General features: G+C 45.7%; 1 protein-coding gene across 2 annotated transcripts; it reads left to right on the top strand.

Annotated features, from left to right (window-relative positions):
- The first annotated feature begins 1,909 nt into the window (after nt 1-1,909).
- Nucleotides 1,910-5,688, top strand: OTX2 (orthodenticle homeobox 2). 2 transcript variants are annotated; one of them, XM_036108976.2, is made up of 3 exons: nt 1,910-2,006; nt 3,068-3,219; nt 5,068-5,688. In XM_036108976.2, the coding sequence occupies exons 1-3, from the start codon at nt 1,910-1,912 to the stop codon at nt 5,686-5,688; spliced, it is 870 nt and encodes a 289-aa protein (XP_035964869.1). The 2 variants fall into 2 exon arrangements, with proteins under 2 accessions (XP_035964869.1, XP_035964868.1); XM_036108975.2 differs by having other exon boundaries at nt 3,044-3,219.
- The last annotated feature ends 19,987 nt before the right edge of the window (nt 5,689-25,675 follow it).

Genomic DNA, 25,675 nt, shown 5'->3' with positions numbered 1-25,675 from the left:
ATTGTATTAAACAAGAGAAAACTCCAGCTTAGAGGCTACTTAGACAAATAAAATGACTATTTTAAAGCAAAATTATTTTCACAGCTTCCAAATAACTATGTCTTGAAAAGAGAGCAGAAAATATGAAGTCTTTGTTGTAGCAGCAACTAAATTAGTTCTATTGATGAGATAGTACAAAGTCCTCCGAGAAGGGTATTTATAAAATTACATTGAATTAGATCTGAGGATGGAAAAGCATGATTTTTGTGCTATGAATTTAAATCAGGAAGAAGTTGCAGTGACGGAGTTCCATTTGTAGAATTTTGTGCCTTGATTTCTAAAGCAATGTAAATATGAAAACCCGATCCTGAAAACTCAGTAGGACCTTTGTCAAAGTAAGAGGGAACTTCTCCTAATCTTGTATCCGCCATTTTGAAGCAGTCTCTCATAGTGTCAAAGTTGCAAAGTAGAGATCCTTGCAAGATAAGTGCCATTTTTTAAGCAAATAAAAGCCAGACTTGAAAACTGTCAGCCCATATTAACATCCATTTTGGATCCCTTTGCTTGGGGCAGTGAGAGACACTCAGCTGAAGAAAGTAAATAACTTTTCTTTTTCTTCCTTTCTTTTGCCTCCCTGAGCTCTTTTTCTTATAGGATTGTAGGAAACTTGAAAGGTAGGGAGAAATTCTATTAGTTTCACAACTTTGGGTGTTGTGTATCTACTTTCTTCAAAACTAAAATGTGCAAAAAGCAGCCGGAATTAACAAGAAACTGTGCTCTAGTTGCTGAGGACCCAAATGTCTGAAAATTTGCCTCCTGCAGGATCTGCAGCCTCCACAACATCAAAATCAACATGGAAGCGGCTTGCACTACAAATGCACACCCTTTCTACTTGCAAATGTGGGGGCCTGTCATTATCTGATTGGTGGGATTCTAACTTCAGAATTTCTAGCAAACCTCATGCCAATCTTTAAGTTGTTTTTTTTTTTTTTGCAGTATGTTTAAATATTTGATGGGTGTCGATTAAAAAGTTAAATACTTGTTTGTTTAGCTTTAGTTCTTTAGACACATAATCAAGGTCCTCCAAAACCTTAATAAATCTGTTACTTACCTCAAAATCTAATTACCCAGACTACTAATTAGGTGAAAATGATTACTGGAAATGACTTCAAATGTGAAGTAATAGCGGTTGAGCAGTTTTCTCAAGTTTGTCGATTAGCAAGTTTGTATTTTAGATGTTAAATGCACTGACATTTTAGGATCACAGCAGTTAAAAGTGGTAAAAAGCTAAGGTAATTAAAATTTGCCTTGGAAAGGCAACAGTCTGGGGAGAGGTAGATTTCTTGAATTGTTTCTTTGTTTCTCACCAATGGGCTTTGTTATCAGCATTATTTATTTAGCCAAAGAGTTCTTTGTCTCTGCAAATGGCCCCAATCAAGTTTTGTTTGAGACAATTAGCTAGTGCCAGCCAATGAGTCCTATGCAAATGTAGGGATAGGAATGCAATGTGTGCATTTGAAGGCGTGGGGTTTTGTTCTTGGGGAAGGCAGATTGTAATTGCTTTCTTCTGGTACTTTTTTTTTTTTTTAAGTTTAGGGTGGGGGTGGGGAAGACAGGTTTATCTGGTCTCTCTCCCTCCCCTCTAGTTCCAGAGCAGCTGGGGGTGGGGGTGGGGGGTGGGTTGCAAGTCCTTTAAAAGCCTCTACCTTGCATAGCCCAGGCTCTTTTTAAGTTAGTGGTGGAACGTGGAAGAGCTGCCGCCTGCGAAGCAGTAAACCAGCACCTCTGTTTGTTTGTTTGCTTTGTCCATAGTTAACTGCTCCCAACCCACACACCAAGGACCCTGAATCTGTCCACTCCCGGCGAAGCGAGACCTTCTGGCTGGGTCCCCCCGATTTGGGCCGATTTTGCGCCTCCAAACAACCTTAGCATGATGTCTTATCTTAAGCAACCGCCTTACGCCGTCAATGGGCTGAGTCTGACCACCTCGGGCATGGACTTGCTGCACCCTTCAGTGGGCTACCCGGGTAAGTGAGCCTCGCGGCACTCCTGCCCCACCTTTCCCCACGCCCGCCCCTCGGGGATATGACACCCTTTCCGCCGGAGCACTGGGTTTGACGGTCGTGCTGCCCCACTCCAGCTCCAGGCGTGGTGTCCCCACTGGGTTTTCCTTCTAAGAAGCAGTTCAGAGCCACAGGGCACTTAACCGGCCTGAGGGAAGAATAGGGGCTGGAGGGAGTAGGTGGATCCTGCAACACTTGGAGAAACTCACAACGCTTTATTCTTAACTGGAGTGAATGGGGGACACACACTGTGGGGTGGGGGGGAGGAAGGTTACTGCCTCTGCCCATATCTTGAAGCCCAGTTCTTCGGAAGTGCCCTCTTTGAGAAGCTGGGTCTCTCCTAAATTCTCCCCGCCATGCTTGGGGCCTCCTAAATTCTCCCCACCATGCCTGGGGCTTCCCCTCTGACCTCCAGGCCCTCTGCCTCTAATCCTTAGAGGTGTGATTTATCCTGGGTACGGGTGCTTTCCTTTCCAGTCAGATCTGGGGGTTTGTTTTGTTTTGTTTTTAGTCCTTGTAGAAGTTTTAAATATGCCCCCATTTTAAAGATGGAGGAACAAAGGCCCTTGGAGTCCTAAAAGCCAGGATCTCGAGCAGGATCAGGATTTCACCCCATCAGTCTGAACTGCGGGTCCTCCAGGATCCTTTGACTTCAGGGAATGGATTTTTTGTTTGTGTTGTGGTTTAGGGGTTGATTTTGAGGGGTTTTTGGATTTTGGCTCTCTTTTATTTCATTCGTTAGCTATCAAAGGGCCGCTCTGGCTGGAGCGATCCCCGACGTCAGGTGGAGTGGGAGGCCTCCCGTGGAAGGGACAGTGTGTGTCTTGCGACCCAGTGTTCACTGGAGGAGCCCAGGCCCAGGGAGGGGGGGTGGGGAAAACACTGATAGGCTCGGGGTTGCAGGGCTGGGAGGACGAGGGAAGTGCTGGGAGTGGGGGTCGGGGGAGTCAGAGCCCCCACAGAGACCCCTATGACTGAGAAACTGCTCCCCCACCCTAAAGGGCCCTGGGCTTCTTGTCCCGCAGCCACTCCCCGGAAACAGCGCCGGGAAAGGACGACGTTCACCCGGGCGCAGCTAGACGTGCTGGAAGCTCTATTTGCTAAGACCCGGTACCCAGACATCTTCATGCGGGAGGAGGTGGCGCTGAAAATCAACTTGCCCGAGTCCAGGGTGCAGGTAGGGCAGATGTAGATAGAACCATCCTTCCTGACCGTGCCACCCCTCCCCTGAGCACGGTATATGTCGAGGACCCAGGAGAGTCCCAGGTCTTAGAGAGGACCAAAGGAAGGCTTGAAACTGAGCGCTCATTGGAGGCCAGTAAACTCTTCTAAGGCCCCTTCACGTGCCTGATTACTCCTCATCGCCTTTTTGTCCCCCCACCCCCACCCAGTCCTATAAACAAGAGCCTTCTGGCCTAGGTTGTAAGGTAAGACTGGTGATTTAGCTGCAGTAATAAAGCACAATTCTAGAGCTCTTGGGTCCTCAGCCAACAGAGGCCCGGCCTTGGCAGATTTCAAGGACAGTTACTTAATATTTTAATACTTCCTTCCCTTTCCCCATGTGGAAATCCTACCCCATTTTCATCTACTTTTAGGGATGAAAGAAGCTTAGCTCTGGATAGTCCCAATATTTTTAACAGGTGAAGAAATGGAGTAAATGACTTGCTCAAGGTCACACGACAGTTGGGTGGTAGAGCCAGGCTGTAGAAGCAGCTGGTGCTCTTACCAAAGAAATTACACAATAAAAGTGTTTTCTTTGACTTCTTAGGGATTGAACAGAATTTGCTAGCTCTGAGCCATTCAGCAGATAAACTACCAACGCAATATCCTCAGTGACACCCCCCCCCCCCCCCCCGCTTAACTTGACCTGAAGCTGGAGAGGGAAAGTAATCTCCAACTTTTCTGAAATGCAAACACCATACAGAGTTCTCTTGAAAGAATGTTTAGCACCTAAACACACACACACACACCTGGGACTGCCCTTCACCTAGGACATACCAGTATAAACTGCAAACCAGGAAAAAGACTTTTCAGAGTAAGATGGAAGAAGCATTTGTGAAGCTTGAACTCAAGTCTTCACTGAAAGAAAACAAATGGCTCTGAATGATCTGTGGTGATATGCTCAGCCTTGGTGGTACAGTTAACATACCCATATGTTGAGCTCATTCAAGACCACTAAGGACTTGTTGCTCAGAAAATGCCTGTAGTTTCTCTCAAAAAAGGGTGGTAGTTTCTTTGATAGGCCCCCTCACACACCAAACACTGCTCCGTCATTGCAGAACATGAACAGGGCTGGTAATGAGAATCTTCAGAGTTGCAGGTAGAGGCTTAAATTGACGAGCCAGTGAACATAGTACAGGAAACTGAATCCGTGTGCTGAGTGGCACTACCCTGAAGTCAGAGACTCCAGTGTCAGACTTGAGATGAGCTGAGAAGTCTGTCCTCAAGCTCAAAGCAGACTACATACAAGTCATTCCACTTACCGTAAAGATTTCAGCAAATAGTGGCTTTCAGACCTCCGTCTTCAACAGGATCACTTCTCCTTGGAGCTTGCTTTTGTGAGTCTTTCAAGGAGAGAGAAAAAGGTAGAGTGATTAGCAGTTATTCCCCGGAAGATGGACTGTAAACCTTGAATTTAGGCTGTTCTTGTTGGCTAGTAACAACAGAATCGTTCTCTCTCACCTCTGTGTTTCCCTCCAGAAGACATAGATACATTGTATTCCACTCTAAGAGTGTTCCACAGTAACACTGGGTCTATGTGTATGTGTGTATTTGAGGTAAAGTAATGAGATAGGAAAATGAGAGGGAAAATTTTTAGCCATAGGATTTATTATTCTGGGCTAGGAGTCCAGTGCTTTTAGACAGAGCCTCCCCACTTTCTTAGAATTCCAGGGGTGTATATATAAAAGTACCATAGCATAGGTTTTCAGTGGCAGGACAGATTGTCTGCTTAGCTCACCTATAATCTGGGAGCCACTCTTGTCCTTACTGAAACCATGTTAAAGAAGTTTCTTTCCCTTTCAAGGTATGGTTTAAGAATCGGAGAGCTAAGTGCCGCCAACAACAGCAGCAGCAACAGAATGGAGGTCAAAACAAAGTGAGACCTGCCAAAAAGAAGACCTCTCCAGCTCGGGAAGTGAGTTCAGAGAGTGGAACAAGTGGCCAATTCACTCCCCCCTCTAGCACCTCAGTCCCGGCCATTTCCAGCAGCAGTGCTCCTGTGTCTATCTGGAGCCCAGCTTCCATCTCCCCACTGTCAGATCCCTTGTCCACCTCCTCTTCCTGCATGCAGAGGTCCTATCCCATGACCTATACTCAGGCTTCAGGTTATAGTCAAGGATATGCTGGCTCAACTTCCTACTTTGGGGGCATGGACTGTGGATCTTACTTGACCCCAATGCATCACCAGCTTCCTGGACCAGGGGCCACACTCAGCCCCATGGGTACCAATGCAGTCACCAGCCATCTCAATCAGTCCCCAGCTTCTCTTTCCACCCAGGGATATGGCGCTTCAAGCTTGGGTTTTAACTCAACCACTGATTGCTTGGATTATAAGGACCAAACTGCCTCCTGGAAGCTTAACTTCAATGCTGACTGCTTGGATTATAAAGATCAGACATCCTCATGGAAATTCCAGGTTTTGTGAAGATCCATAGAACCTCTTTGTGGGTGATTTTTAAATATACTGGGCTGGACATTCCAGTTTTAGCCAGGCATTGGTTAAAAGAGTTAGATGGGATGATGCTCAGACTCATCTTCTGATCAATGTTCCGGGAGGCATAGAAGGAAAAATGAAGGGCCTTAGAGGGGCCTACCAACCAGCAACCTGAAATGGACAAACCAGTCTACTTAAGATCCTGTCATAGTTTTAGATCATTGGTTTTCCTGATTTGCAAAGTGATCAAAAGCATTCTAGCCATGTGCAACCAAACACCACCAAAAATAAAACTAAATTGTGAGGGAAAGGAGGGAAGGACATGGTAGCCTTCTTAAGCAGAGGTGTTCCAATGTTTTAGCCAATCCGTGGTTGAATCTTAGGAATGGACAGTGTCTTCAAGCTCACTCACGTTTCATGACCAACTGGTAGTTGGCACTGAAAAACTTTTCAGGGCTGTGTGAATTGTGCGACTGATTGTCCTAGATGCACTACTTTATTTAAAAAATAATGTTCATAAGGAGTCAATATGTAGTTTAAGAGACAATCAGTGTGTGTCTTATATAAATGGTACATCTGTGGTTTTTAATCTGTGCTAGACTTCAAAACTGTGATCTCCTGTTATTGTATGCAACCTTGAACTCCATCTCTGCAGGGGTTCTTCTGTGATTAAATAGGTTATAATTATAAGCAAATTCAGAGCAACTGAGTACTTATCTAAAAAGATTACCTTTGGCTGGAGGTGAGCTGCACTGAAACTTTACAACAAAATGTCTCTGGACAAGGAGAGTGAGAGAAGAGAAACAAAAGGACACTAATTCATCTGTAATTTACTGTTGGTAAGCCTAGCAGTAAAGAGACATTGGTCAATTGCTCTGACCCTGATGAATTTATAAACTGAGATCATTGTCGTTTATGCTTGCAGATGTTAACTGGAAAAGTTATATATGCATAAACCTTTTCTTCCTGGATTTGGCAGATATGTATAATTATATTAAAATGGTTCTAGCACAACATTGGGTCCAGTTTAATTTTATACACTATTTATGGATGAGAAGCCCACATTCAGCCTCTCCTTCCCCAAACATGTTTTATTTAGGTCAGAGAGGAAATTAGTAAACTTTATTTAAAAGGCATTTTTGGTTTTGTCTGTGGATGAACTAGGTATGAGTGACTGCAGTATATAAACTTTTTTTGGGACTTCCACCAGTACTGCTCTGAATAGAACATAGGAGAGCCTAATAGTCATTAGGATCTTGCTCTCCTTGCTTTTCCCTCCCTGCCGCATACCGTAATGATTTCTTAGGCACTTTATTGATAGGTTTTAACATAGATCAATTTTTTTTAAAGTGAGAAGGGAAGAACTGTTGTTGTACCTCAGAGAAAATGAAAATGACAAGAATTCCTTGTTTTTATTCTCTCATTTGATTAAGGGGATTTCTTTTTTTAACTTTCAAAAAAATCTAAGGTAAACATGAGAGGGAATGTAATCAGAATCTGAAAGCAATTCAGGCAGAAATGATTTCTGAACAAAAGAGTTTCAGAAAAGTTTTAAAACCTATAATTTCAGTAGTTGAACATAAGGCGTCCTGGTCAGTTTTGTTTTTGTTTTGTTTAAAGAAAGTGCTGAGGGAAAAAAAAATAGGTCTCTTCTCAGTTCTACCTGCATTTTGTAAACCAATCACCAGAAAAGACAAATGAGCCAATGGTTCATGGTGCTCCTCAGGTAAAAGCAATATTTAATTTCATTTTAAACTCTATGCTCTTAAGTTTGACCAAAATTAAGTGACTCTTGATTGTAACTTTTTAAATGAACTTTAGCAGTTGCTACCATTTTGTTTTCTGGCTAATTTTTCTGTCCCTGGCTGTGCATGCTCTCTTGACCCCTACATAATCTTGCCTAATAAGTAAATTGGTTTTGTTTCACTGCTAAAGGAAATGCAATAGCTTACAACCGGCAACTGAGGCAAAACCTGATGGCAAGATTTTCGAGTACCGACTAATAATATTCAGCCTACACTAGTTTACACCAAAGGGAAATTGAGGCCCCAGAGAGAATCTTTGTTTTATGATTTTCCAGCTTCTGGGTCTCACGCTCCTCCATCTTTTCTCAAGCAACAGTAAAGCAGAGCCAAAATAATTTCTCACACTGCTTTCAGTTTTCAGAATGCCCCACAAAGGATCAGTAAAGAGCCCCCCCCGCTTTCGTTAAAAATAATGACAAACATGGCACTACTCCGCAAATAACGCAGTTTGGTTTCTCTCCCGATACTATAAAAACGGAGGTCAGAAAAAGGCGTTGAGCACCCTCTGAAACTAATTTTTCCATCACCTTTGCACAACTTCGTGGAACAGACCACGGAGTTAAATCCCTTTGAATTGACGGCAAAGTAGAAATGAATCCCCCCCCCCCCCCCCCGACCGCAGGCAACGGAGGTAGGGAAACGGGGGCGGGGAGCTAGCGCTGGCTTAAAGACGTCCAGATCGCCACTCCTAGTCAACACCAGGTTGAATAAAGTTAAACCCAGTCTTGGAGATACCTGTACTGAAATGACGTCACCCTCCGAAGGCGTCAGGAAGCGACTTCAACTGCATATTGGCAATTAGCGATGACCTGAAACGGCAATAGAATCTTGGCTTGGGGGGACGGAGATCAGGTGGTAGTCGGCTTCACAAAGATCTGTTGCCCCAAACCTTTATCTTACGCACAAAGATTCTTGGCCCTTCGTATTTCACCTTGGGAATGTTTCTAACCTTCACAGATAAGAGAAATTCAATCAAGTCAAGTTCCGGCTATCGAAATTTACGAGTTTTTAGATAATGGTCAGTTTCCTCAACTGCTCTCGCACTCGGTTCCCTTAATCGCACCTTTTCTGTGTGTGTTCCCACCCTCAGTCTCGCACGGCCTGGGCGAGAGGCGGAGGACCCCGGGAGGCCCTGGGCGGGACTGCGCGAACTGAGCGCCAAGGTGTGGGCGGTGGTGGCGCAGGAGAGCCGCTCGGGCTCTCCGCCGAATCCACGGCGATCCTTCAGAGCAGTGTTTTCCAAATCTTGCCTGCCCCTTGGAGTTAGCGGGGAAAAGTACTCGCATCTCTGCGCCTGGGAGCCCAAGTTGGGGCAGAGGCCCAAGTCAGTTCTCCAGGCTGATGCCAGCCACCCTCCGGCCCCACTCGTGGCCCTGCGGGCCTGGCTGGAGCGACTGGAGACTCTCTCTCCTCCTCCCCCCTCTGGTCTGCCTCCGGCTCAGGTCTGAACCCAGGACCTCCGCCCAGACGCAGCGCGCCCCACCCGGCCTAGTCTTCAGGCCTCGCGGGATCCGGCCGTGCCCGGGCCCAGGGAGCTGTGGGCCGCGCGGGCAGGGCTGAGGTGCCGCCGCGGGGCCTGCGCGCCGCCAGCCCGGGGGGAGCGCGGCCTCCTCGAGCCCCGAAGTCTGGCTTCAGGGTCAGCCGCGGGCGTGGGGGGCGCCGAGCGCCGGGTTGACATCACCGCCGGCCGAGTTTGGGGGGTTGGGGGGCGAGTGTGTGTGTGGTCCGGCCGGGAGGCGAGCACCCTGCGCTGGAGGGAACGAAAGCCGAGGCCCAAGGAGAGGACGAGCCCGGGAGAGGGGCCAGGGAGGCGAAAGCTGGCCTGTCGGGGCCTACGGCCTCTGGCTTTCCTCGTCTCCCGGGAGGAAGGGCCGCAGACGGCTGGGTCTCCTCCCGGCAGCGAGGGGGAGGCCGCCGCCTCCGCCACAGCGGGGGCTCCCGCCGCAGGGCAGCCGTGGCGCCGACAGGGAGTCCAGCTGGGCCTGCCTTGGGCCCTCGGAGGTCTCCCAGGAAAGCCAGGTGCTTCGGCTGGCGGGTCTGGGGAAGTTGTGCTTGGGTGTTCCGCCCTCCCTTGGGGTCCTTGGCTCTGAGCTGAGGCTTTCAGAGGGGGGCCTCATACCTTTTTCTCCTACCCCCTCTACATTTCGTTTTTTAACCGAGTGCCCTGTTTTTTCCTTTTTGGACCCGGGCGCAGCACTCAGCGGCCCGAAGGCTGGAGGCCGGGTCTGGAATGGGGAAGCAGTGCCTTTGGCGTCCTGGACAGCGCCAGGCAGCCCATTCCGATTACCTGCAGGGCAGGGGCCGCAGTCCTGTGCCCGCCCCCACTTAACCAGAAAGGGGGGGGGGTGATCGGGCAGCACAACACAAGTTTGAACCCGCTTCTAACACCCGGTGGAAACCTCGGTGTTACCCCGACAAAGCTGTAACCCAAAACCAGACGTGCCAGCGTTAGGTGGTGGTTTACTGCATACAGAGACATGTTTTAATCTTACAAAAGAGAAAAACAAAGGAGTCAGGCAGGAGTCGGGCGCATCCCACACAAACGGAAGCTGACTTCGTACAAAACAACAAAAATGGAAAGATGCAGGGTCGGGCTCAGCCACGACCTCAGCCAGCTTACTGTCTTCCTTCGAAATCTTTACGAAGGACAGCTCTTTCCCTTCCTACCACAAAAGGGTCCAAGCACCAGCCACGCATCTGCATGCCCAGATCTGTGATCAGTGCCTTCAACACACCTCTGTTTTTCTCTCCTAAACTGGCAGCCTCCTGTAAGCGCAGCGCGCCCTGGTAAAACCTGATCCCCCAGCCGCCCCATTTCCTCCCTTGGGTTAGCACGATAGGAAAGACAGGGAGCCCCTGGGATAGAGAGAGCAAAACCCCAAACAAAACCCACCCCGATGTCTTTCAGTATTAGGCTCTGAAACTGCACAGATTATGGGATTTGTCTCGGACAGAATTAACATTACATGTGAAACCATAGTGCTCTGGTGTATTGAGACACATTGTATAGCACTGCTTGGAGCATCTCTTCCTAACTGCCTGTTAATAGCAATATGAAGCCTTGAAATCATACGTGTTTTTGTTTTTAACCTGATTTAAACAAAATTTAGGCACTATTTGGAAAGGACAGTTTTTCTGATGTAGGCAGTTCGAAGGAAACGGAACCCAGTATGAGAGCTGGAGGAAGCTTCTGTATGCAGAAGTGGCTGGAGAGGAGTAAGCAGGCAAGTGTTTGAAAGGCCTTCCACTATGCAGCAGCTCCCAAAAGCAAGGCACGCATCCCCCCCCTCACCCCCCACCCCCATTCTAAAGGGAATCAGTCAGACTTCCTCTTTTGCAAGCAGTGTGTTTTATATTTAAAAATCAACCTGCTGCCGACAACAAACAAACAATAAGCAAATTCAAATAAAGGAGCCCTACCAAATCCAACCCATTTGGTCAAAGATAACTGCAGGTGCCAGAGAGGCCGGGCTATCACCGGGGGGAGGGTCGACTTCGAATTTTGTTTTTCTCCTAAAGGGAAAGTTGAACAGCATGAGGTCTATGACTCACTTTTATTCCTTAATCTCCCCCACTCTTTACCTTCAATTCTTAGTGGAAGGAAACATGGTATCTGGGGTGGAAAAAAACCAACAACAAAGAAAACAAAAAAGAATCCCACAGAAAATCCAATGGTAAGCAGCCAAAGTTTGAACTGACTTCTGTTTCAGCACCACAAGGAAAAAAAAGCTGTCCAAGAAGCCACCGTCTCCCAGTATCCTAGTCTTAGTGTGCCTACTGTGGAGGTGGGAAGGGGACCTTTGGATTAAGGGTTTCTTAGTCTACTTGACATCACTAGGAGACACTTCAGCCCAGGGTGTCTTGAAAAATAAGATGCCAGTTTCTAGCAATGCTGATTTCCCCCCCTTGAACTGCCCATGATGAGACCAGCAAATGCTGCCTTTGGGAGTCACAGGAGCAGTTTACTGCACCCTGCAACAGGGTCTGCTGCCCTCCACCCTAGCTTCCGCACGTAAAGGCCTGAAAGCGCCCCTTAGAGCCAGCATTTCCGTGAAGGCTCTCCCTTAGGCCCTGCCCCCAGTCTCCCAACTGGAATCTCCAGAGGCCCGAGGCCACACTGAAACCTGGAAATCACTCATCCCAGCCTCTAGTTGTTAAAATCTATTCCAAAAACCAATAGTCACATTTTAGGCTCATAGGCCATTAATAAAAATCTCCTTAACATTCAAATGGCTCTAAAACGCGTTGATGGCGGATTACTGGGGCCTAATGGACGTCGTGTGTGACAACATGGTCCCTGAATAGCGATGTTCTGGAGTGGGCGTCTGACCACAGCTACTTGATTATCAGCTACAGCCAAACCACGCTTTAGCTGCGATGCTCTTAAGAGGCGTTCTTCCCGACAGCAGAGCGGGAGAGTTCTGTGTTCTTCATTTAACCGGATTTAACAAACGCAGTGAGTTTTGGAAAGGGGAGGGGAAAACTTGCCTGTAGGCCTAAGGTCACCTCCAGACGTAAGAGGGGCGGGTCGCCGGCCACTGCCCCTCCTCCCTGCTTTTAAGGGAGCGGAGCCGAAAGGCGGTGGCTAGGGTCGGTGGAGGCCCGCGCCGGGGATGTGTGCGTTGCCCTAAGTCCGGGGCTTCCCCGCGGGACTCCCGCGCTCCTCTGCCTCGCCGCAGAGCCCCCGAGGCCGCCGCCGGCGCGCCCCGACCACGCCCGCCGAGTCTGGAACACTCGCGGGGCGCTCCTGTCGGCGGCGCGGAAGACTTCGGGCCTGGCTGCTCGCAGTCGACGGCGCTGAGGACGCCCGCGCCGCGGCCGCGCCGCCGGGGACAGAGCGGGTTCCCCGGTTTCCTGGAAAAGTGGGGGCAGGCGCACCGTGTTCCCATCCTCCCCCTCCCCCACCCCTCCCCCTGCAAACTAAGCCGAGGGTTCGGAAAGCTGGGCCCCCGCAGCCCCAGCAGCGCCCCCGGGCTAAGGTTACTTGGACAACAGAGGGAGTGCCGGGGACCGCGGGGAGTTACTCCAGCGGCCGAGAGGCAGCTTCGGGCCAGCCGCTGGGGACCGCGAGGACACGACCCCCAAGCCGTACCTCCGACGGCAGCGGGCCTCGAACCCGCGGCGCCCCGCGCGCTGCTCGCCGCCGCAAGAAGCCGGGGGGGGGGGGGCAAGTCCTCTGTGGAGACTGAGGAGAAGCTCGGGCCCCAGGCACTGTGCCGCCGCTCTCGGAAGCTGGAGGTCTGGGGGCCAGTGGTCCGCGTGCTCCATCTCCAGCCGCTTCCGCGGTCTTCCCGACGCCAGGGTGGTGCGTGGGAGTGTAACGACGCGGGAGGCCACAACGCCCCTCGGTCCAGGCCGACGTGGGCGCCCCTCTGGCCGCCCGCCCCCCGCCGCCCCACTCCCCGCCAGCCCCGAAGTCCACTCTTACCACTTCCAGCTCCTTGTGGCGAAAAGACGCGGGAACCGAGACAGACTTGTCCTTAGAGCTGGCGACTCAGGCGTAACCCATGCTTCCCGGGCCGGGCCTGGGCTTGGATCCCAGAGCCGAGGGTCTGGGCCCGCGAGGTGTCGCCGGCGCCGTCCGGGGGTCCTCGCGGCAGGACGCCCATCCGCGCCTCGAAGCCTGGGCGTCCGCTACCCACGGCTTCCGGTTCCACCTGGAGGCCTGGCCCGGCCGCGGGAGGCCGCAGGTGCCCCGCGCCCGGGCACGTTCAGACCACTGGTTACCAGTGTCCTAAAGTGAAGACCGAGTTCGAGTTTTGAACACTTAAGGGTGCACATACAAAGTTTTTCCCGAGTCCTTCTTGCCCACTGACCCATGCAAGTTTGATAACTTTTGAGTTATGTTTGGTTCGAAATGTCCGTTCATTCTTAACTGCTGTGGCAATGCTAAGGGCTTTTTTTTTTTTTTATGGGGGACAGATATTTTGGAGATTTTACACACAGACACATATCCAAAAATGAAATTAGGTAATTTTGGAATGAAGAGTCACATTAATATTATAAATTTTAAATTGATGCAAGTCTCTAATTGAAATGCATTTTTAAACACCTCTTCTCGCTGATTAAGTTGGTTCTATTTTTAATTTTAGTCTAAGTAGGCCACTTTGAAGCTCTGGAAGGCTAACAAGAACTCAGTCTATTTATTATTATCTTTACCAAAAAGCATAGCCTTTATTTAGTCTTAAAATTGACCATGGATAGGGGCGCCTGGGTGGCTCAGTCGTTAAGCGTCTGCCTTCGGCTCAGGTCATGATCCCAGGGTCCTGGGATCAAGCCCCGCATCGGGCTCCCTGCTCGGCGGGAGGCCTGCTTCTCCCTCTCCCACTCCCCCTGCTTGTGTTCCCTCTCTCGCTGTGTCTCTCTCTGTCAAATAAATAAATAAAATCTTTAAAAAAAAAAAATTGACCACGGATAGGGCCCTCTGATCTTGAGATGGAGAAGTGGAAAACTTGGTACAAACATACTTTCTCCGTTTTCAAGAACAAACAAATACTTGAGTTGATTAAACCAATAATCTTGGGCACCTGGGTGGCTCAGTTGGTTGAGCGACTGCCTTCGGCTCAGGTCATGATCCTGGAGTCCCGGGATCGAGTCCCACATCAGGCTCCCTGCTCAGCGGGGAGTCTGCTTCTCCCTCTGACCCTCCCCCATCTCATGTGCTCTCTCTCTCATTCTCTCTCTCAAATAAATAAATAAAGTCTTTAAAAAAAAAAACCAGTAATCTTGATTCCTGACCATTTTAAATGGGCGTATTGCTTTCTCTTTTCCTTTTTTTTCTCCTTTTTTCCCCTTTTCCCTTGATATGTATAGCTAAAGGTATGGAGTGTATAATACACACTTTTATTAAGAGATGCCTGAACTGGTATCTTTTTCAGGAATCTTTTTAAAAAAATATTTTATTTATTTATTTGAGGGGGGGTGTCTGAGAGCAAGCACAAGCAGGGGGAGGGGCAGAGGCAGAAGGAGAAGCAGGTTTCCCGCTGAGCAGGGAGCCCAATGTGGGGATCGATCCCAGGACCCTGGGATCATGACCTGAGCCGAAGGCAGACGCTGAACGACTGAGCCACCCAGGTGCCCCTTTTTCAGGAATTCTTAACCTGTGGCTCAAACTTCCCTTTGGGGATGGTTGTCCACAGACAGATTTTAGAGTAATCGAGGATAAATTCTCTCAATTGTATAGAAATTTTTTTTGTCTTTGTTCAGTTTAATTTTGGGGGGCAGAAGATCTATAGTTTTCATTAAATTCACAAAAAGGCTGTAACCACCTCAAATTAAGAGACATTGGTTTTTTACGATTCGTATCTTGTGAACCAAGGGTGAACTTGGAGATGAAAACTTGTAGTTCTCACTAAAAGCTGGACAAGATGGCAGCCCAGTGATATCTAGATCTACCTCTAACTTTTTGAAACCTTGATTTTTTTTTTAACAAAATAATCTAAAAAGTCCCTTTTATTTGTATATCTTATCTAGTTAGGCCTAATTTGAATTATTGTCCATGAGGCTGTTTATGTATAACACACTGTAAGATAACAAATGAAGTAAATAAGACTTATTTTTAATATTATCTACACATGAAATGTAAAGTAAAAAATTTAAGCAAATATTTTAATGATTCAGACCAAAAAGCCTCTTTAACCAAAGCAAACCAATCAACAATAATAACAACAAAATATTATCTGACCCTAATTTAAAACTTCAGAAAATTTAGCGTGAATTGGATCTCTCTTTCTCTTTGTGCACATACATAAATTTAGTAACCATGCCTGGGTTCCCAAATTTTTCTGTTGAAAGGTTTTTCATTTTCCTTAAAGTTTAATGATTGTCAAAGATGGATGAAATGATAAATAAGAGGTGTGGGACCTTCTGAGTGAATCAGAAGGAGGGCACGGCGCTAACATCCAGGTAAGAAATTCAAAGGCAGATGGTAGAGTCACCTGTAGGGGACCCAGGGTAGAATTTAAATTAAATACTCAGAGGCCTGTCTTCAGAATCGCAGATCTAGCCCATTCCTCCTCCCCCACCCCCCCACAACTCCCCAGCTTACTTCCAACCTTGTCTGAGAGGATATCTTCCATTAGTGCAAGAAGAAGCATAATCTATGGGTTTATTTAGCATTTGATCTTTGCGCAGAGGCTTCCATTTAGAGTAACCATTGCAGCTAAGATTTGGATCTGGTCCCTAAAATAGCCTGAACCGAGCGACCTCAGGCAAGTAGACGCAAGATACTAGCAATTTATTTCATATCAGCTCCCAAGCCATCACCAGATGATAACAACCCTTGGACACCGTTAATCTCTGCTTGACTCAAACTGGTGACCGCAAGGTGAAAGGCAGGGCGTTATCTCTGAACAATTCATGTGGCCTTCCACAGATTGCCAGTTGGGCCAATACAATTGAAGCCCCTTCTCCAGTGGTTACTTTAAAATTTCATATCCAAAGTCTTTGGTCTTTGTTGGACTGGAAGGTAGGAGGGCTTTATCAAGAAAATGCCCAAGGGCCAAGATGTAGGAGCTTAGAATCCAATACAAATTAGAAAGGTTGAAAAGGTAACTGTGTTTTCCCTGCCCAATAAACTTTAAACAACATCACTGTGACTATGACTAGAAAAAGCCTCTGGAAATGAATGGTTTTTTGCCAAACAGTAGAGGGAAAATGCACATTAAAAAATAAGAGGCAAAGTACTATCTAGAATTGGTTTTATTGTTTTGAAAATGGCTTTATTTTTACAATCTGGAAGGTCAGTTCAGATCACCATATAGTCATTCGGTATCATTTCAGAGCTAGAAGGGGCAGCAGAAAGTGGGGGGAACAGTGAAGAATAAAGGAGAGGGGTGTCCTGGTGAATGAAAGCTGTCCTGTGTGTGGGTGCCCAGAGGGAAGCCAGGCTAAGGGACCTTCAGGGCAACTGCTAACTATTTGCACTTTTCAAATATGTGGAGGGAACAGTTTTAGCCTCATACCCCAGGGTACTCATTTCTAGCCTGAAATCATAGAAATGTGCCTTTCTTTACTACTTGGTGGAATTATTCTGCCTCTGCTACTCCAATATCTTAGTCATAATCATTCTATTTGATTTTGCAAGATGGCTCTGGAAAGGATTGACAGATAAAAAAAATTGAGAGGTTTCAAAAATACTCCTGCTATTTTGATAATATGTTGTTGAAGGTCCATGCGTTGGAAGTGGGTTATTGAGGGTAAAAGTAAACACAAATTGTTTTAGGTATTTTAGCAATAAGCTCCCTTGGACAGGATCAAAGATCAACTTGACATATGCAGAGTTTCAGTCAGTCAGCAAACAGTGTCACAGAGACATCCCACTATGTTGTTCCATAGCTTCATTCCTAGACCCTTTGTTCGCTGACCTAGCTTTTTAAGTAACTGGTATCTGCAACCCTACTCCATTGTTTGGTATCTTGTCCCCAAAATGATAAACTAAATAAACCAGCCCAAGTTATAATTACTAATCTCAGGAGGAGCGTGTTGTATACAATTGGTAAAGGGATGCCCCTTGGGATAAAAAGTCACTGATTGATTAAAAAGTGGTGTGTTTTGTAACGTTGGAAGATTTTTTAAGTGACTGTGGGGAAATAGGGCATGGAATAAACGGTGAAGTCTTGTTCCTGCTTAAGACTGGCCTTGGCTCAGGAGTCTTGCTGATATAATGTTCAAAGAAACATAAAAAGAATCACAGCATCTGCCTGGTCAGACAAGGGGCAAAGCAAAATGTTTAGATATTTGAAGGAGATTACAATTTCAGGACTATCTCTCCTTAGTATCTGTCTGCTCCATGAGAAGTGGTCTGGACAGAGTCTAGAGCCTGGATAGAGGAGACCAAGCCTGTGTTCTCTTGGTCTGGTGCTTCTACATCTTCATGATGGTAATGAAGAAGGTAGGACCAATCTTCCATATTGAAATGATTTGCATATATCTTAACCCAATCAGCAGGACATTGAACTAGGTCATTTACTCAGCCTTGCAAAGATCTATCCCAATTGGCAAATTTACTGCTTTCCAGAGGTCAGTTTTGTTGTTGTTTTTTTTTATTGTAGGTCTAGAACTTTTACATTTGTGTGTTTCACTGATAACTTGAGTGGATTTGGTGCCAAGAGAAGCCTGTAGCTCCCCTTGTGGAAGTGCAGTCTGGTTTCATCCTGCTTATCTTTTCTGAACATCCTGAGCTTTTTCTGAGCTTTGGTTAATTTCACCTCAACTTTATATACAAATTGGGTTGTTGTGGTGGTGATGTGGGAGGGAGGTATTTGTTTTTTGCCTATATCTCTAGCTCTCATAATATTGTAGAAACGCTCATTATAACGTTATTTAATAAGTAGATGTGACTTCCGGGTGCCTTAGAAAACATAGGTCAATACATATTATTTGTTATTTGTGAAATTGACCCCCAGTTTCACCAGAAGAGTAGTTAAGGATAGTGGTAGAGCATTCAAGCTTTATTTTATTTTTTAAAAGATTTTATTTATTTATTTTACAGAGAGATTTTTTATTTTTTATTTTTTTAAGATTTTATTTATTTATTTGACAGAGAGAGAGCAGGGGAAATGGCAGGCAGAGGGAGAGGGAGAAGCAGGCTCCCCACTGAGCAGGGAGCCCAATGTGGGGCTCGATCCCAGGACCCCAGGATCATGACCTGAGCCCAAGGCAGTCGCTTAACCAACTGAGCCACCCAGGCACCCTGAGCATTTGGGCTTTAAATCCCGGGTTTCAATGTCTGGGTTTAAATCCAAGCTCCTCTATAAGGAAGTAGATATTTTTGCGTATGAAGATTATCTAACCCCTCTGTGTCTTAGTGTCCTCATTTGTAAAATAGGAAAGACAATAGTTTCTATTTCCCTGATTGTTGTGAGGATTAAAGCACTTAACTCAGTGTCTGGTTAGGTAGTAGGTGCTCTATCCATGTTCCCTGTTACTATTACCACCATTATTGTCGTTGTCATCGTAGTCCATCTCTGGCCAGCAAGACTGAGCCAGAGTCAGAAGCCTCAATGAACTAACGTTGACTCTACTCATTCTACTAAAAGATAAAGGAAGAATGGAAGAAGAGTGATCATATAATATTGTATAATATGTATCAAACTATAGATGTAGCCTAACTGCATGGTTAAACTCATTTTGCATTATGTTTACCTTTGTCACGAAGAGTCTCTGTTTTTTGTTCAACAGTCGAAGAAACCATAAGGATTTCTAAATCTGCAAATATATTTGGAAAGAAGGAAGTAAGAGAAAAGACAAGCTTGACAAGGGGGTCAAGGTGTAACAAAACAAACCACCCTGCTTTAAATCATACTTCTAGTCCTCTCCATGTAAGATTTAAAATATTTATCCATTACTGCAAGTAGTTTTTTCCCCAGTTTCAAATGCTCTGAGCCCCAACGTGCTCTCACTGTTGTTGAGAATGATAGTAGCATCTTTATTCCCATAAACCATAGGTTAATTCAGTCTGTGGGCAATGTGTATTGCCTCCTCCTCATCTCTAAAAAAGCTGTCAAAACATGATTTTAATTTCCTTTTATTATTTTTATTTTATTTTTTTAAAGATTTTATTTATTTATTCGACAGAGAGGGAGACATCGAGAGAGGGAACACAAGCAGGGGGAGTGGGAGAGGGAGAAGCAGGCCTCCCGCTGAGCAGGAAGCCCGATGCGGGGCTTGATCCCAGGACGCTGGGATCATGACCTGAGCCGAAGGCAGACGCTTAACGACTGAGCCACCAGGCGCCCCTTAATTTCCTTTTAAATGTAGCTTACACAGGCCTGCCAACACATTTCACAATTTTCCCCCTAAACATTGGAGTTTAACAGGAAAAGTGAGGTAAAGTTGTTGAGTAATAAAATAATAAAAACCTTGTAAATTAGGCCCTTGTTTAAAAAAAGAATAATTGGGAATAAAAAAAGCTTTATGCAAATCACCTAGTATGGATGATGGCAGAAGGAGAAGAGAACAGGGTAATGAATTTGTTCGAATGAATTTACCGAAGACGGCAATTCAGCTCTCTAAGGAATTACGGAGAAAACGAGCAAGTAGCTAGAGGGGCCGATATCTCAAGAAAGCCTGAATAGGCAAAATGGACCACATTTGCAAAGAGCAAAGCTTTAGTCATCAGCTTCCACAGTTCTTCAGGTCTGTGCAATTTGTTTAAAGTTGCAAAATCAAAACATGTCTCAGAGGGCATGGACAGGGAGGCAGGACCTCCTCTGTGATGTCTGCGAGGGAACAGGGACCACTTGCAAGTGTCTGAAAAGGCATCACCCCTCAGAATTGTCCAGGGTCATCCAAGGGGCTAATTTGGAGTAAAAATATGAAAATAAGAAATGTCTCAGTGATGATCTCTCAGATGCCATGGACGAGCCCCTCAAGGGAGATGGGACGATCTCCAGTCTGGAGCACTTAAAGCTAGGGAGGGAAGATGTCTTGGAAGGAGGCCTCGGGAACTGTCCAGCATCAGCGCAGAGCTGGACTCATGGCTAAGTGACCTGGTAGGTGAGAATTTCCACCTACAATGTACCTAACTGTATGCTTATTAAACACCACTCTTCTTTTTCAATTCTTTTTGACAGTTATGACACTAATGGTGTTATTGCCAAAGGGATTTTTGCAGGTTCATATAGATTTGCATTTATTCCATGAGGAAATGTTAAGTTATTTAATAAGAGCCTGTATTTGCCTTGAAGACACTCCAGCTTTGACCTCTTCAGGAGATAGAAAGAATAACCAAGCACATTGTAGCTTCCCATGCCTGCCATAAATGTCTCTGGACAGCAGACACTAACTGCATTACTAACAATTATGTGAATAATAAAATCATAATATTTTTCTGGCCCCAGTGACATGAAAATGGATATTAGAATGGCTACAGGAAAGGATACTCAGGTGTCAAACTTACAGAATTAAGCTTCCACTTAAACTTTCATGAGGATTTAGGAAAACTGGGACCATCACAAGATGTATCTATTCATTCAGTAACTATTTGAGGGTCTTCTCTGTACCAAGCACTCCCCCGGCACACAAGTTTTCTGCTTCCATGGAGCTCACATTCATGTTCATGGGAGACCATACTGCTGGGTGGTCCTATCAAGAGCTGAAACTTTGGAGTCTGAAGGAAACTACTGGTGGGTTTAAAGATGTATGGAAATGTAAGTGACAGAAGCTTTATGTTTGTTGGTACTCTAATGAATGAAAACACGTATTTTCTTTTTTTTTTTCATTTTTTATTTTTTATTTATTCATTTGAGACACAGAGATACAGAGAGAGAGAGAGCATGAGCAGGGAGAGAGGCAGAGGGAGAGGGAGAAGCAGGCTCCCCGCCGAGCCAGGAGCCCGATGTGGGGCTCGATCCCAGGACCCTGGGATCATGACCTGAGCCGAAGGCAGACGCTTAACCATCTGAGCCACCCAGGTGCCCCAAAAACACGTATTTTCAAAACACATTCGAATAGAATTCTGATGTTCTAATGAACTGAAGCGGTTTGTGATGCTCCGCACTCAAGCCCCTCTGGGCGTCCTGGGCACGTGGAGGGAGGCTGGAGCACGGGAGACACTCCGCACTGAGAACATACGTGGGTCCTAGGGTCCGAGGCCGCTGAGGCTCCATATGGTGTCCCGTGTCCTGGCCTTGCTGTGTGACCGTTGCTGCTAACAAGCTTGGCTTTGGCGTGGACGTCTTTGAAACTAGCCCCTCCTTTACCCCCTCCAATTGCCTCCATCAAACTGACTCCTGAAAAAACAGGGCTGTTAATGGAATGGCCGAAGTGTCACTGGGATAGGCAAAAGCAATCATTTAGTGTTTTCTACAGACATACTGATTGTAAATCAAAGAAAGGCCTTTTTGGAAAAGACAGCCCATTAAGAGACCACTTAATGTTTAATTATATGCAGTTGGAAAGTCTGCAGACTACCGGCGCAGCCAAACAGGGCATCAGAATCTAAGACAGACACAGTGGCTGGTGCAGAGTTTCCTTTTGAGTTCCAGGTACAAAAATTCAAGCCCAGAGTGGTGTATTCTCACACTCCGAGGCTACCATAATACTTAATTATTACTGTCCCTGTGGTGTAATATGATCTTGGAAAATGTCACACAAGAATTCCTGCAAATTGTTTGTTTCATTACTCTTCCTCCTCCTCCCCAGTTTCTATTTCTTGGCTCTGTTCTTTTCTGCTGTTGCCTTCCTCTCTCTCTCTTTCCTCCCTCCAAATGGCATTGTGATGTTGAATTCACCAGGTGTGCAAACTTCCTCCCTCATCTGACACTTCTTTGGCAGAAAGCACAGGTAGCCCAGCAGGTATGGTCAGGGTCAAGTTAAAAAATAACAAAACCTGCCAATGCAGATTTTCTTCTCGTGGCGCCTGGCATCGACAGGCTTGCAAAAAGACTGCTGTGGCTTTAATATGTCCCTTTTTACAGCTGACAGGCCCTTGGCAGCCCATCCGCAGCTCACCACCTTTCTCCTACTCTGTCTTCATCAGAAGCAGAGGATGGCCAGTGTTTCCCCTGGTCCTAAGGCTGGGTGCGGGGTGGTAGGGACAGGAGCCGAATGGAGAATGGCATTATTCTATTTAGAAAAAGTTGGCTGGAACAAGAACTGCTATTAGGTCTCAATTTAAAACTCAGTGGTCCCTGTTAGGTCCTTGATTCAGCGGAAGTGAGCTGAGCTGGTAAAATATTGGAGATGTTAATATCTGTGGTGGTCTTTTTTTTTTTTGAAGAGTTTATTTATTTATTTATTTATTTACTTATTTATTTATTTGACAGAGAGAGAGAGAGAGAGCACAAGCAGGGGTAGGAGCAGAGGGAGAGGGAGAAGCAGGCTCTCTGCTGAGCAGGGAGCCCAATAGGGCACTCGATCCCAGGACCCTGAGATTATGACCTGAACCGGAGGCAGACGCTTAACCGACGGAGCCACCCAGGCGCCTATCTGTGTTGGTCTTCTAACATTTAAAACCAGAAGGAAACATAGTGCTGTAAGTAGTGGGTTACAGGCCAAGTGAGTGCCAAAGTTCTTACCTGCTAGCTAAACTTAGAAACTAGTTGATTGCAAGAGAAGCAGTACCAGGGTTTTGTTTTTGTTTTCTTTTTAATTTTGTTAATTAATTAGTTAGTTAATTAATTTAAGTGATCTCTACACCCAACATGGGGCTTGAACTCACTCCCCCAAGATCAAGCGTTGCATGCTCCTCTGACTGAGCCAGCCAGGCGCCCCTGTTTTCTTTTTTATGGTCTAGGGTTAATCCCACTAAAACTAATCCTACTGGGGAAAAAAGTGAATATACGTGTCTTGAAGCAATCAGACTTGCTACAGACATTCAGAAGCTTTGTCTGCAGTGCATCTAGCTTCCGCAGCTCTTCCTGAGAGGGAGTCCCCAGGCTGTTCCAAGTCTTCCTCAGGTGGTGCAATCTGCACTGACATTCTTTGTTTTTTTTTTTTTTTTAAGATTTTATTTATTTGACAGAGAGAGCACAAGCAGAGGGAGAGGGAGAAGCAGGGAGCCCCACTGAGCCGGGAGCCCGAGGTGGGACTCGATCCCCGGACCCTGAGATCATGACCTGAGCAGAAGGCAGCCGCTGAACCGACTGAGCCACCCAGGCGTCCCAGCACTGACATTCTTGAAACTTGTCGACAGCCAGTGCTCCCAACACATTGTTATATCCCAATGAAATTGGATGATCAAATCAAGTTACCAAATGGCTTTCTATACACGTGCTCATATTTCCTTTAATAATACAGTGGGATTATACTTATTCTCTAATTTAGTGTGCAAGTCCTCATTTCTACTGTGTCAACTATGGGCCTGGCCTTGTTCACAGTTGACTCCTTGTTTGCAGTTGAAATTCCTGAAGGAGGTGTGTGTGTGTGTGTGTGTGTGTGTGAAAGAGAGAGAGAGAGAGATTGAGAGAGAGAGAGAGAGAAAGAGAAGATGGTGGCATATCTAGAGATGGTTAGGTTTGTGGCCAAGTTCTGATTTCTCTATTCTCCTACTCTTCCTGGGCCAGGGAGGAAGACTAGATAACATTTCCTCAGGCTGAATGGCTGTGGGGCTCCTGATACTTTTCTGCTACAAAACATTTGGAGTTGTGGATACTACAAGACATCATTCTGTTGCCTACATCAGTAGTTTCATTTCTTTTTTTTTTTTAAAGTAAGCTTTATGCAGGGCTTGAACTCAGGACCCCCGGATCAAGAGTCACATGCTCTATGGACTGAGCCAGCCAGGCGCCCCTGCCTATACCAGTAGTAAAGAAAACCCCGGTGTACTTTAGCATGCAATATTGATCAAGATGGGGGGGGTTTTCTTGCAGGTAATACTCTTTCATTTTACAAGATAGATAGGCATTCTGCTAAGAAATAAAATGGTTAATATATTTGGAATAATCACTAATACTTATTAGATAGTATTAAAAGCTTCTGATCCATGAAGCCATTAAATTTACATCAAACACCTAACAAACTAATTATAATATTAATGGGGAGAGAAAAAAGTATGTTGTAGAACTTTTTATTAATTTATTTTTTCAGAAATAGCATTGCTAGATACAAAATATTATCTATGTTTAAACATTCCAGGCACGAGGCAAGTGATTGCATTGTCAGGGAAAAACCGCCTCCCCTCAAGTTAATGGCTGATATGATGATGCTCTAAGCCCCCATTAGCTATCCATTCTGAGCTCAGATTAATCAGGCATAGCCATGAAACTGGGATTGGTTGCTGTCTCCATATTACCAGTTTCAACTGCAAAAGATGACCAGTAATCACTTTATCACAGAGTACAGGAGAAGTCAGGGAGAGATGGTAATTAACATCTACCAGCATCATATTCATATATATATATATACATATATATATATACACACACATATATATGTGTGTGTGTGTGTACACACATGTGTGCAACACATACACACACCCTTGTTTATTTGTTGACTTTTCACCTGTCTGTCGTCTCACAATAGAGGATGAAATTTTCAGGGGTTTTCACTTTAAACTTATTTTTATCCCCTCAGTACCCAGTCCAGGACTTGGAATACAGCAGGTGCTTAATACAAAGAAATTGTTGATGCATAATGATGACTCAAGCAGCCAAAGGCAAGGCCAGAGGGCATTTATCTGTCTGTTTTGTACCCTCTCTACCTTGAGAGAGCCCTTACTTTGATCTCTTGTCTACCCACCCTGTTTTCTCCTCTCCACCTTCCAATCTGTTCTTTCATGCTGCTATTAAATTTAGTTTCTAGAAACCAGATCTATAACATATAAAGGCCACAGGATAAAGGCTTCACATCTTAGCTTGGTGTTTACAGTTCTACAACAGTGCTTTTCAAACTTTAATGAGCATACAAAACACCTGGGGTTTTCAGAAGGCAGATTCTGAACTGGTCAGTCTAGGGGTGAGGCCCAAGCATTTGCATTGTTAACAATATCTCAGATGATATGGATGCTGCAGGTCCTGGGACCACATTTTGAGTGGCAAGTTTCTACAACATTGGGCCTGGCCCAGGTGTTAAATGCCTTGTTAGCTTCATCTCAATTCACTCCCTACTCAGTACCCTATATTCTAGCAAAACTGTTGTTCTTGGCATTCCTTGGCAATTCTCCGACTTGTGCTTTGATTCACATTATACCCTTTCTGCCTGCTAAACCATTACTCATCCTTCCAGACAGCTCAAATATCACCATCTCTGTGAGGACTTCCAGCTCAGCTACTGCCTCCCTGACCAGCTAATCCCCGTCTACCGAGTTCCACAGCACTTTGCTAGTGCTAATGTTTAGCATTTATTACAAGTTATCATAACTGTTTGTTTACATGATTGTCTTTCCAGCTAGACCATGAGCTACACAGGGCAGGGGGCCAGCCAAGCCTCAGCCACCTTACAATCTCAGCACCCAATATAGAGTACAGTGCACACACTAGTTCTTTAATAAATATTAATTGAATTGAATTGAATGGGTTTTTCATTATCAGTCTTCTGCAGAAGACTTAATGATGAATGTTTTGAGACAAAAACATATATTGACAGAATTGAGGGGGGTGTCACAGGGGATCATAGTAGTTGACGTTAAATGATAATTAAAATGCTGTAACAGGAATCATAGTTGTTATGATAAACTATAATTATATTAATAATTAATATTAATAATCAATAATATTACTAATATTATTATC

Source organism: Halichoerus grypus, chromosome 8, assembly GCF_964656455.1.
Source record: "Halichoerus grypus chromosome 8, mHalGry1.hap1.1, whole genome shotgun sequence".
NCBI classification, from domain to species: Eukaryota; Metazoa; Chordata; class Mammalia; order Carnivora; family Phocidae; genus Halichoerus; species Halichoerus grypus.
The sequence above is the reverse complement of the archived record's forward strand: the minus strand, read 5'-3'. Positions and strand labels throughout refer to the sequence as shown.

What these genes read in the sequence shown, in the direction of transcription:
- OTX2 (XM_036108975.2), top strand. Translation starts at nt 1,910, where the DNA reads ATGATGTCTTATCTTAAGCAACCGCCTTACGCCGTCAATGGGCTGAGT. An exon ending in CCCTTCAGTGGGCTACCCGG is followed by an intron (nt 2,007 to 3,043) that starts GTAAGTGAGCCT and finishes CCCACCCTAAAG; the next exon opens with GGCCCTGGGCTTCTTGTCCC. An exon ending in TGCCCGAGTCCAGGGTGCAG is followed by an intron (nt 3,220 to 5,067) that starts GTAGGGCAGATG and finishes TTCCCTTTCAAG; the next exon opens with GTATGGTTTAAGAATCGGAG.